The sequence below is a fragment of the Coregonus clupeaformis genome, chromosome 30 (assembly GCF_020615455.1).
Source record: "Coregonus clupeaformis isolate EN_2021a chromosome 30, ASM2061545v1, whole genome shotgun sequence".
Taxonomy (NCBI): Eukaryota; Metazoa; Chordata; class Actinopteri; order Salmoniformes; family Salmonidae; genus Coregonus; species Coregonus clupeaformis.
The window spans coordinates 40,719,949-40,732,968 of record NC_059221.1 but is presented as its reverse complement, the minus strand read 5'-3'; the positions used below and the strand labels follow the sequence as shown (position 1 = coordinate 40,732,968).

Genomic DNA, 13,020 nt, shown 5'->3' with positions numbered 1-13,020 from the left:
AGGGGTGGACTCAGAGACCACATTCCTGCACATCCAATTTCATACTTTATCAACAGGTGACGTTATCCTTTAATAGGCTGCCTCCACATAACAAAACAGTGGGAGGAGGCCCAACAAAAACCTAAAACTCAAATTCCACAACAAAACTTGATTACATTCCCTTTCCACAGCTATTGTAAATGACCTCCATTTAGTGAAGAAATGTGAAAGAACTGGGTGGATAACTGAACAGAGAAAGGGATAAAAACAAGACGACTGTCAGTTGTTCTCCATGCTGTTTAATATAGAGCCTTTTGGTTTTTATACAGTATGGCGGGAGTGAAAAATGGATCTGTACTCATGAACAGTGATGTCTGTACTGTACACAGTACTATTGCCATTAAAATATTTAATTTACATTAAGATATTTGATCTAACTAGCTATAGCTATTAATATTGATTGCTGTGTGAGCCGCATACAAAGCATTTAAAGAAGGAAAATGCCCTTCAGGTACAGATATTATAGAACTCATTACCATCTTGGGTATAGATCCCATTACACGTCGAACAAATAATCAGACAATTAAAGAAAAACAGAAAATAAAGGTACTGCACATTCATAACGATACCTCAAAGATAACTTAAAATGATTTCCCCCAAGGATGTGTGGTTTTCTCTGGGATATACAGTACAATCTCAGATATGATTATAGCCTCACTCCTCCCTTACTAATCTACACTGACACAGCCTGTCTCAGACCGACACTACAGTGAACCAGGTCTCCTTTGGAGTGAATGTATAAAACACAAAGGGGAAACAAGGGGGATACCTAGTCAATTGTACAACTGACTGCATTCAACTGAAATGTATCTAACGCATTTAACCCAACCCCTCTGAATCAGAGGCTATTTCTGAGGTAAGATATCTTTCAATCATATTGTGAAATGGATGTTGGATACAGTAACACAGTAAGAAACCTGTTAAGACTATATTCTTTGTCACAACATTAAAAAAATAATCCTACATTTTTTTTGACAATGTTTAGTGCTATATATAGTGATGAGCTATGTACTAATGCAAGCTCCAATGACTCCAAATGTGATTTGGGTAGTTATTTTGAGCCACCAATAAAGCCATCACCCAGATCATCTTTGTTGATGCTAAAAGCTTTTCACACAAAACCAGTACACTGGGGACTGGGAATTGTCACAGGACAGATACACCATCTGACATCATAGCCGTCCGTGCATTACCAAATCAAAATGAAGCTTCAGAGTAAATGGAGAGAACTGGGCTTGTTAAAGTGCTATGCTGGCAACACCAGAACATCAGAAATCAAATGATGCTTCAAAACCCAGAAAAATACAAAGCTGTTGGGCAATAACAATGAATTGTGATTATAACATGAGCATTACCTGTAAGCCTTTTAATTAACGTAACACCCCAGACAGAAACACTACAGCCAGTTAAGCTTATTTTGTGCATATTGGCACATGATGAAGGGGTGGTGTTTTACTGTTAAAGGAAAAATCCCCTCATAAATGTATATTTTGGTATTTATTTCATTAGTCCACTGTTGATACAGTCCCAGAATGTTTTGCATGTCATCAGTCGTCTTTTCAAGATATTGGACTTTCAAGAAGCAAAGTGTCACCGGCCACATCACTGCTGAAATGCAAAACATTTTGGGACTGTATTAACAGTGGACTAATGAAGAAAATACCAAACTGTCATTTATGAGGGGACTTTTCCTTTAAAACACCAATGAATTGCTCAAGAAATGTATAAAATAATTGAGTTCCTGCATGACTACATTGCAGATGCATGCCAGATCTTACAATGCCTGGATAGGTCTAGAACATAATATCAGCTAACCACATCATATGATATAGCAATCTGATGCCAGACTGCACAGTTGATGATGTGGCACGGAACCATTGGTATTGACGCAATGGAACGCCTGCGCACCCAGTCCTAGTCGGGCAGGAACTCGCGATCGACCAATAACTCCCAGCCTGAGTGGGGTTGGACCTACACGCCATGTTCTGTTGGGGAAACTTCAGCTGAGTCAGTCCGACCAATAACTCCCAGCCTGAGTGGGGTTGGACCTACACGCCATGTTCTGTTGGGGAAACTTCAGCTGAGTCAGTCTATAGATGCATATCAATATGATTATCACTCAAACTATACTTTCATGATTGCTATTCTGCTAGAGTCATTCTCAAAACACGTTCCCTCACAGGAAGGAATATGGCTTTTAATGAAACATTTAGAGGCCTTACCAAGCAGGCCTCACAAATGGCGGTGGGGGGTAATTATGATGATACATGAAGGGGGAGAAATTACAGCAAACCCAGAATATTGAGTCACATTACACAAATCCCAACAGGGCTGTGGAAGTTGTTCAATCTGCTGTAAAGCACATGCCATAACAACAGTGCAATGTGTGTAAGAGGCCTTCAAGCTCATCATCATCATCACCTTCCTTCATTCACCCATCATCTATGTTGTCATCACTGCTCGTGATTTACTACTCATAAGTGCTGGAAGTCATAGTGAAGAGGTGGAATAAGCAAAACCACGCAGAGAAGGGATTGTCAAGCAGCAGAAAATAACAGGAATACAGAGCAACGCCATAAACGCACATCCGAAGCAGCAAAACATTTAGTGGCTAAAACACTATTGTGTACAAGAAAGAAAGTGATGGAAGGCAACTGTTTTTCAGAGTTCAAAGGAAAGTGGTATGCCTGTAATGGGCAGGATCTAAGTTAATGACACTTAAACTATGCTACAATCTAAATTCAATTCACTGTTTCTTGTTACAGTTGATTATTTCACTTTTGCTTTGGAAACTTATTCCATAATACAGTTATATCTGTTCAAAATTATATTGCACACACACCAAAAAAAAAACTGACGCAAAACTGTGGACGTATTAGACTTTGGAAACACAAACTTGACTTCAAGCAATTGGGAAAAGGGAAATGCTTAACCTCATAAAGTGAATAATAGTGCAAAACAAAATGGCAATAAATCACAAGATCTGTCCCGTTTCTTCTCTGAAGAACTCAATATACTTCAACTCAAAGGACTGTTCTTGCTGGATGCATCACAATCTTTAAGACATCAGTTAGCCCATGTTCGGCTCATTAGTCCCTAACAAAGACAAATATCAAACCATTACAGTACAGCTTCTGCTTGCTCAGCCTTTCAATTATTTAACATCTCAATGACTTCATATTCATTACAGCCCAAAATAACAAGACAAAATTCTGCCAACTCAGTCATCATTTGATTTCAACGCAAACATTCAAATAACAACAGATTACCATGACAATCCTCACACCAACTCCATAATACATTTTTCCTATTTTTAAATCTTATATCTCTATAAATGCTTCCTTCTTGAGATGTTTCCGGTTCATGGATCTGGAATGACTAACTCTTGGACCATGGACACGGACTGAATTCTACAAGAGGGATTGTTAATCTAGGACACCAGTGACAGGAAGCAGAAATGTACAGCAGCAGCTTGCTTGGTACCTTTAGGGGGGAACTGCCATATGTCCAGTCATTCACTCCTAAATGAGCATAGCAACTACTGCACAGCTATGGCTGTGATTGGCTTCAGACATCCAGGTGCTTTGGCTACACAACGACACAACAGAGAAGAACACACACGCAACACACGTCGTGTGCACATATAGTTATACATGAGTCAAAATTGAATTGGACCAATGAAGAGACCCACATAGACTGACCTTTCAGTCTTCCTGCACACTAGAGAGAGAGAGTTTACAATCACCATCAGTCACACCCTCAGGTCATTCAGTGTCCATTCAATCATTCCGTTCTACCATTCAGTGTCACATCAACACATCCTGGTGTCTCTTCTCAGTCCGGCGGAGGAGGTGGAAGAGGTCACCAGGAGCCAGGCTCAAAGGAGAGAGTTATACGGTTTGCTGGGAGGCTGTCCTGTCATTCCTTTACCCAGTACTTCAGGTGGAGGACGACCCAGGACCAGAGAGGGCAGGGTTGTGTGTGTGCAGATCCCAGGCTGTCATGGGGCCTGTCTCAGATCTCTGTGCCCCCCATGGCTCCTCCACCCGTGCCCGCGGGGTAGTGCCTAATGCCTCCGCCCCTGCGCAGGGAGCTGAGGGCCACAGTGCAGCAGCCACGCAGCAGGGAGCCGAAGTGGTAAACGGGCAGAGCATCACCCCGCGGCCCCCGGCACAGCCACGCCACCGTGGGCACCACGGGCACCGCCACCGCCAGCAGGTCAACCAGGAAGTGGCGGCTCCAGTAGCTCTTCACTGGGGGTCCAGACCCAGACGAGGTAGACTCCTCTTCTCCGCCTACTGCTCCCTGAACCTCAGCCTGATCTTCATCTTCATCATCATCATTAACCTCCACCACCGTCACCCCAGCGATCTCCTCCTGCTGCAGCAAGCTGCTCCTGGGCTGGGAGGTTTGGGGCTGCACCTCCACCTCCACTGACCTCACCTCCTCCTCCTCCACCTCCACTGACCTCACCTCCTCCACCTCCACTGACCTCACCTCCACCATCTCCACTTCCTCCCTCTGATTATCTACATCTAACTCCCTGACCTCCTCCTGCTTCCCCTCCCCCACCGATCCCAGCACCTTTACCTCCTCCTGCTCACACAACTGTACCAATCCCCCGTTCTCCTCCTGCTTGCCTACCTCTACCATCCCTCCTGCACTCTCTCCCACTACCTCCGTCTGCCTCTCCAACTCCCCCAGCGCCTCCCCATCCTCCTCCACAGAGAGGCAGGAAGAGCTGGGTAACGGAGGGCCAGGACGGGGCTCTGTTGTTGTAGCTGTGAGGGTTGTTGTGGTGACTGACGTCGCGGTAACCGAGTCCAGGTCGTCTCCCTCGTCTGAGACCCAGGTGGAGGTGGGGCTGCAGGCCTGAGAGCGGAAGGTGCGCTCTGCGATGGTGTCCAGGTCAGAGGCGTAGCCCACCCCCACGGGCACGGGGCAGCTCTCTGTCTGGACGGCCTGCTCCCTGGGGTGGTGCAGGTAAAGGTGGTGGTGGGACAGACAGGGGTGGCTGGCGCTGCCTGCCTCACCCATGGCACAGCGCAGGGGCGCCACCCTGTCCTGCCCAGAGCACAGCTTCTCGTAGGTGGAGAAGTGTGGCAGATGGGAGTAGGTGCTGAGCAGAGAGGCTGTCTCCTTAGACAGGAAGGCTGCCTCCAGGAGCAGGTCTGCTCTCTGACTGCTGGCTGCACTGCGACTGCTGGCTGCACTGTGACTGTGACTCTCCCCACAGCACACAAAGCCGCTGTCATGGGTCTCCTCCCCTGACAGGCCGTCCCCGTTCTTATCCGCCAGCGCATGGTCGCTCAGCTTGGTGTATGTGAAGCTATGGGTCAGAGAGCGGGCGGGGGAGCCATCACAGGACCCACACAGACTCTTGGAGCCACCCCCTCCAGTCCCTGATGCAGCGGGACTACTTCCGGGCCATGACCCCGCAGTCCCAGACCTCCCAGTCCCAGGCCACCCAGCCCCAGACCACCCTGCCGCTCCTCGTCCAGCAGCAGCAGACTCTTGCTCCTTGGCCACCCCATTCTGAGCTAGCTCCATGCTGAGCAGCAGGGTCTCCAGCTTGTGGTTCTGGACGTTGATGTCCTGGAAGTATTTCTGGACGCCGGTGTCGGTGGAGTCGCTGGAGCTGAGGTTGTTGCGCACCATGTCCACTACCTCCTTGAGCTGCTGAATCTCCACGCGCGCCTCCTTCAGAGCCAGCTGGGTCTCCACGCGCGCCTCCTTCAGAGCCAGCTGGGTCTCCATGTGGTGACACTCTTCCTCAACCCAGTCCTCCTGCATACGAGACAACTGGGTCCTCAACTCATCGATCTCAGAGTCCCTGAGACAGACAGAGAGGAAGTGTGGGGATAAACAAGGAAGGTTGTGTGAGAGAGAGAGAGAGAGAGAGAGAGACAGAGAGGAAGTGTGGGGATAAACAAGGAAGGTTGTGTGTGTGTGTGAGAGAGAGAGAGAGAGAGAGAGAGAGAGAGAGAGAGAGAGAGAGAGAGAGAGAGAGAGAGAGAGAGAGAGAGAGAGAGAGAGAGAGAGAGAGAGAGAGAGAGAGAGAGAGAGAGAGAGAGAGAGAGAGAGAGAGAGAGAGAGAGAGAGAGAGAGAGAGAGAGAGAGTTAATGTATTCGGCAAACATTTTGTGAAACATTTATATATCAACATAATTACAAAATGAAAGAATTATGAGGGTCATTTGATGGAAATGTGGTAGCAGTTGACATTCAAATATATATGCAAATGCTTACTGATTACAACTTCAAAAGACCATTATATTTCCAACACATAAAATGCTAAAATAAAAAATCGAATTTACATAATGTACGTTCAGAGAGAGTACCTGTTTAGTGAGACCAGTGTTATTGGGAAAATGTAACGGTCTGAGTCGAGACCTTCTATATTTGTCTGGAGATTTATTCCAGTGTGTGTCTCTGTGTGTCACCTGTCCTGCAGCCTGTCGACGGTTTCCTTGAGGCGGGCCCGCAGGTGTCTGATACACACTTCTTTCTGCTGCAGGGGTGTGAGGTACTGCTCGGGGGGAGGGGGGCGGATGCCATGGTTATCTGTACATGAGGTGTATGCCTTCATGTGACGCCTTGGCGAGAGAGAGGAAACAGAGGAGAGATAGAACCCATTACCTTCTGTAAGACTGCGGCAGCGTGGGTAAAAAAAAAAAAGTGCAGTACATAGTATGGTGTTCTATTGCGCCTGCGCTGATGTCAGAGGGGAATGAACAGTGTTTGTTATTTGAAGTAACTCCTTTGTTGTTGCAATATCCCAAACGGACGTGGCAGTTTCCTTAAGTAAGGATTCCAGCTTTAAGGTTCATACATTCTTATAACAAGTTATAAGGCTTTAGAATAACACGTCCTTATCATTCAAAATATAACAACATTCGCGGTATAGCGCGACTGCAATTTAAAGGCCCTGTTCAGGCGTTCGCAGAGACCGCATTCACGGTAAACGCTGCATATGACGCTATACTGCTGACCTTAAGCAATACGGATTGCATCGAGCCCTGTCTTATAGATTGATGCGGTAGCCATTTTGAGTCTTACCCCTTGGTGGGGCTGCAGTCACTGCCCTTGCAGGAGCCAGAGTTAGTGCTACTGCTGAGAGAGGCGTTGCCATAGGGATCTCTGTTGCTGACTGGGGCAGCTGTCCGTCTGCACCAGAGTGAGAGGGACATAGTTATCATGTCATCTCAGTCATCATCTCAGTCATCATCTGTCATCAGTACATCTCACAACACACAGACACCAGGACAATTCCTGCCTCAATGATTCCTCTTAAACCAACAGTAATCATGCCCAAAACTCACCCACAAACATGCCCACAAAAAACACAGACAGAACTTGCCAAGACATACACACAAAAGGCCATCATGGAGGAATAAATACATGATGTTCTGTAACACAGATGATATTATGCGACAGCTTGAAGATGTCATGCACTCTGAATAGATGAAAGCTGCCAAGAAAACCAAAAGAGCCAAAACAAAGTAGGATGCCAATAATGTCAGCAACGCCTTTCAATAAATGAGAACACCAAAAGAAAAAGGTGAAAGGTTATACTCCAGCCAACAACAGATCAGCTTGCATGTGATGGTTTAGAAAATACCTGGATTCAATCTACATGCCATGGACTTTGTAGCATAATGTTCCATTGCTCTAACTTCCCATGTCTAGTGATGTTCAATAATAGAAAAAAAGTTATGAAAAGTTCCAATTAATATTCAAAAAAATGTATATTCAACGACAAAGCATCTTGGCATTAAGACCAAATCCATGCCTAGGGAACGAAGTCAGAGATAACAAAGAGACAGTGAGAGAGAGAGAGAGAGAGAGAGAGAGAGAGAGAGAAAGAGAAGCGGGAGAGAGAGAAGGTGTGAGAGAGAGAGAGAAGAGAAGAGAGAGAAGAGAGGAGGGAGGGAGGAGGGAGGGGAGGGAGGAGGGAGGAGGGGAGGGGAGAGGAGAGGAGAGGAGAGGAGAGGAGAGGAGAGGAGAGGAGAGAGAGAGGAGAGGAGAGGAGAGGAGAGGAGAGGAGAGAGAGGAGAGGAGAGGAGAGGAGAGGAGAGGAGAGGAGAGGAGAGGAGAGGAGAGGAGAGGAGAGGAGAGGAGAAGAGGAGAGAGAGAGAAGAGAAGAGAGAGAGAGACGGTGAGAGAGAGAGAGAAGAGAAGAGAAGAGAAGAGAAGAGAGAGGAGAGAAGACAAGAGAGAGAAGAGAGAGAGAGAGAGAGAGAGATGGTGAGAGATGGTGAGAGATGGTGAGAGAGAGAGAGACAGTGAGAGAGAGAAGAGAGAGAAAGAGAGACCGTGAGAGAGAGAGAGACGGTGAGAGAGAGAGAAGAGAGAGAGAGACGGTGAGAGAGAGAGAGATTGAGAGATTGAGAGAGAGATAGAGGGAGAGTTGTGCTGACCGACAGTGCCGCTCCGGAGACTTGGTAGTGAGATATCCTCGATCCGTTGGGCGCATTGAAACCATAAAGCCTGTCTCCATTGGAATGTAGTCTAGCTCTATGAACCTGCAGTAGTCAAACCTGACCAAAGACAACAGGCTGATACAGTGAGGAGGTGGGGGTGATAGTGGTGTCTGTGAGACTGAGATGCAGGCTAGAACCCAGTGACTAACATCAACAGTATTTAGGACTTACACCCTGTGTTGGCCAAACACATCGACCATGGTCATCATGGGATAAGTCATGTGAACAGCTCTAGTCTGATAGGGAGAATCTTTAAAGTCATTTAAATAAAGACTGTGACCTGGGTGTTCAGAGTAGAAGCACTGGCTAATAGTGGATTAAAGTAATACTGCTCCTTTAAAACGGGCTCATTATAATTTATTTCTTAACTCTGGGAGATTCCTTCACACTGGTTATAGATACACATACAGCAGCTTTGTTATTTTATGAGAACGATCAAAGGCAGAGAACAACTACTAACGATGAACTTGCCCTGTCGAGGTCTGCTATAGGCAGTGGTGGAAAAAGTACTAAATTGTCATACTTCAGTAAAAGTAAAGATACCTTAATAGAAAATGACTCAAGTAAAAAGTGAAAGTCACCCAGTAAAATACTACTTGAGTAAAAGTCTAAAAGTATTTAGTTTTAAATATACTTAAGTATCAAAAGTAAATGGAATTGCTAAAATGTACTTAGGTATCAAAAGTAAAAGTAAAAGTATAAACCATTTCAAATTCCTTATATTAAGCAAACCAGATGGCACAACTTTCTTTATTTTTTTTATTGACGGATAGCCAGGGGCACACTACAACACTCAGACATAATTTACAATCAAAGCATTTGTGTTTAGTGAGTCCGCCAGATCAGAGGCAGTAGGGATGACCAGGGATGTTCTCTTGATAAGTGTGTGAATTGGACCATTTTCCTGTCAACATGCAACAAGTACTTTTTGTGTCAGGGAAAACGTATGGAGTAAAATGTACATTATTTTCTTTAGGAATGTAGTGAAGGAAAAGTAAAAGTTGGCAAAAATATAAATAGTAAAGTAAAGTACACATACCCCAAAAAACTACTGAAGTAGTACTTTAAAGTATTTTTACTTAAGTACTTTACACCACTGGCTATAGGCTAACAGGGCATCTGAAGATGACTTAATCTAAACATTATTCTCCTTAACGAAGACATGATTAAACCATGATTAATCATAATTAAACCACGATTAAGATGCTGACATGTGGACCAGACACACGTTTGCCTTCTCACTCTGTTCCTACATGTCCCCCTCAGCACGAAAGGTGAGCTTTTTATTTCTGCAGTGGCATCAGAGCTGAAAATATCCCTAGGCTGCATTATTCTCTACCTACCTCACATAACCCGTAAGAAACCAAAAAACACAGAGCAAGAAACCAAAAATGTCATCGGAATTAAAAACTGGGAAGAGAAGAAAACAAAGTAAAGAGAATCTCCCCGGAACACCGGAACATCGGAACATCGGAACATCGGAACACCGGAACACCGGAATGAAGTTCTGTTGAAATGATGTTCGTGTAACTGGCAAAATAAAGGAAACACCAACATAACGTGTCTTAATAGGGCGTTGGGCCACCACGAGCCAGAACAGCTTCAATGCACCTTGGCATAGATACAAGTGTCTGGAACTCTATTGGAGGGATGCGACACCATTCCTCCATGAGAAATTCCATTATTTGGTGTTTTGTTTATGGTGGTGGAAAACGCTGTCTAAGGCGCTGCTCCAGAATCTCCCATAAGTGTTCAGTTGGGTTGAGATCTGGGGGCTGAGACGGCCATGGCATTGGGTTTCATCCTTTTCATGCTCATCAAACCAAGTGACCACTTGTGCCCTGTGGATGGGGGCATTGCAATCCTATGGGCATGTAGCCAAAATAATGGCCTGCCCAGCATTTGTAAGCATGATGGGATGCTAATGGCTTTATTAACTCAGCAACCACCCCTGTGTGGAAGCACCTGCTTTTAATATACTTTGCATCCCTCATTTACTCAAGTGTTTCCTTATTTTGTCAGTTACCTGTAGTTTTCCAATTCTATTAGTAAGGGAAAGGGGAAGGGGCACTGTGATGGTCAACTCCTGTCCCATATTAATCTGTTACTGTTGACCAATTGGTCAATTTACTAATGACAGGCAATTAAACAAAGCAATCAAACGCTGTCTGTCATCTAGGAGGACAGGGGTTTTGCCCAATCACTGGCTTCCAGACTGGATGGGAGAAGATCAGCAAAACAGATATAACAGATATAGCTGTTAGGAGGGAGCAGCCTGGGGATGTAGGAAGGGATAGGTTATGACAGGTTATGACAAAGGGCAACAGCATACAAACAGAAAACGGTCAAGCTGAGGAAAGCAGCGGAAGCAAGCCTGGAAAGAAAGGTAGAAAATGTCAAATATCTAGGCTAAATCAGGTTTGGCACAATTGGAGTACATCATTACATGTCCAGCTATGGTTATAGCACTTTGTGACATCTGCTGATAAATGTGATTGATTACATCTATTCTCCTTTGAGATGGACCCTGGTGGGTAAGGGGTGTGAGGAAGGCTGGTGTTATTATGAGTAGGAAGGTTGTGTGGTATAACGGAAGGCTGTGTGGTATAACGGAAGGTTGTGTGGTATAACAGAAGGCTGTGTGGTATAACAGAAGGCTGTGTGGTATAACAGAAGGCTGTGTGGTATAACAGAAGGCTGTGTGGTATAACGGAGGGTTGTGTGGTATAACAGAAGGCTGTGTGGTATAACAGAAGGCTGTGTGGTATAACAGAAGGCTGTGTGGTATAACGGAAGGCTGTGTGGTATAACGGAAGGCTGTGTGGTATAACGGAAGGCTGTGTGGTATAACGGAAGGCTGTGTGGTATAACGGAAGGCTGTGTGGTATAACAGAAGGCTGTGTGGTATAACAGAAGGCTGTGTGGTATAACGGAAGGCTGTGTGGTATAACAGAAGGCTGTGTGGTATAACAGAAGGCTGTGTGGTATAACGGAAGGCTGTGTGGTATAACAGAAGGTTGTGTGGTATAACAGAAGGCTGTGTGGTATAACGGAAGGCTGTGTGGTATAACAGAAGGTTGTGTGGTATAACAGAAGGCTGTGTGGTATAACAGAAGGCTGTGTGGTATAACGGAAGGCTGTGTGGTATAACGGAGGGTTGTGTGGTATAACAGAAGGCTGTGTGGTATAACAGAAGGCTGTGTGGTATAACGGAAGGCTGTGTGGTATAACGGAAGGCTGTGTGGTATAACGGAAGGCTGTGTGGTATAACGGAAGGCTGTGTGGTATAACGGAAGGCTGTGTGGTATAACGGAAGGCTGTGTGGTATAACAGAAGGCTGTGTGGTATAACAGAAGGCTGTGTGGTATAACGGAAGGCTGTGTGGTATAACGGAAGGCTGTGTGGTATAACGGAAGGCTGTGTGGTATAACGGAATGTTGTGTGGTATAACAGAAGGCTGTGTGGTATAACAGAAGGCTGTGTGGTATAACGGAAGGCTGTGTGGTATAACAGAAGGCTGTGTGGTATAACAGAAGGCTGTGTGGTATAACAGAAGGCAGTGTGGTATAACAGAAGGCTGTGTGGTATAACAGAAGGCAGTGTGGTATAACAGAAGGCTGTGTGGTATAACGGAAGGCTGTGTGGTATAACAGAAGGCTGTGTGGTATAACAGAAGGCTGTGTGGTATAACAGAAGGCTGTGTGGTATAACGGAAGGCTGTGTGGTATAACGGAAGGCTGTGTGGTATAACAGAAGGCTGTGTGGTATAACAGAAGGCTGTGTGGTATAACAGAAGGTTGTGTGGTATAAGAAGTGAGATAAGAATGTGTACAGAGACATAGCTCTTATAACTAACATACAGTAACTAACTGTGGTCCTGTTTGAAGATGGTTTGAGAGATTGTCCAGCACGGTCACTTTAACCACAGCTGTACAGTACATTTCCTGTTGTCAATCGCCCCATCAAGCTGTACTCTGCAGGACATTTACTGTCGTCAATCACCTCATCAAGCTATTGGCTATAATATTGGCAATGTCAGTGTACCACCATTTCTGGTTGGTGCATCTGAGGGTTTATCAGTGAATATCAGAGATCAATGGATGTCTTTCTGCCCGTCCAGCTATGACTACGGCACAGCTCATCCTATCCTCCTACAGTACATGCTAGTGGTTCTGCAACTACAGCTACACAGCTCATCCTATCCTCCTACAGTACATGCAACTACAGCTACACAGCTCATCCTATCCTCCTACAGTACATGCTAGTGGTTCTGCAACTACAGCTACAGAGCTCCATCCTATCCTCCTACAGTACATGCTAGTGGTTCTGCAACTACAGCTACACAGCTCATCCTATCCTCCTACAGTACATGCAACTACAGCTACACAGCTCCATCCTATCCTCCTACAGTACATGCTAGTGGTTCTGCAACTACAGCTACACAGCTCATCCTATCCTCATACAGTACATGCAACTACAGCTACACAGCTCATCCTAT

General features: G+C 45.5%; 1 protein-coding gene across 4 annotated transcripts in view; it reads right to left on the bottom strand.

Annotated features, from left to right (window-relative positions):
* Nucleotides 1–1,624: 1,624 nt before the first annotated feature.
* Nucleotides 1,625–13,020, bottom strand: part of LOC121546016 (syntaphilin) — a 30,221-nt gene continuing 18,825 nt past the window's right edge. For 3 of the 4 annotated variants that reach the window (XM_041856986.1, XM_041856988.1, XM_041856985.1), the window contains 3 exons: nucleotides 7,099–7,206; nucleotides 6,483–6,635; nucleotides 1,625–5,872 (listed from right to left, as the gene is read on the bottom strand). In XM_041856986.1, the coding sequence (XP_041712920.1) occupies nucleotides 4,054–5,872; nucleotides 6,483–6,635; nucleotides 7,099–7,206 (2,080 nt within the window). In that variant the 3' untranslated portion in view covers nucleotides 1,625–4,053. Of the gene's footprint in view, nucleotides 5,873–6,482; nucleotides 6,636–7,098; nucleotides 7,207–8,459; nucleotides 9,055–13,020 lie in introns of those variants that run through there. The other variant, XM_041856987.1, reaches the window with a different exon arrangement.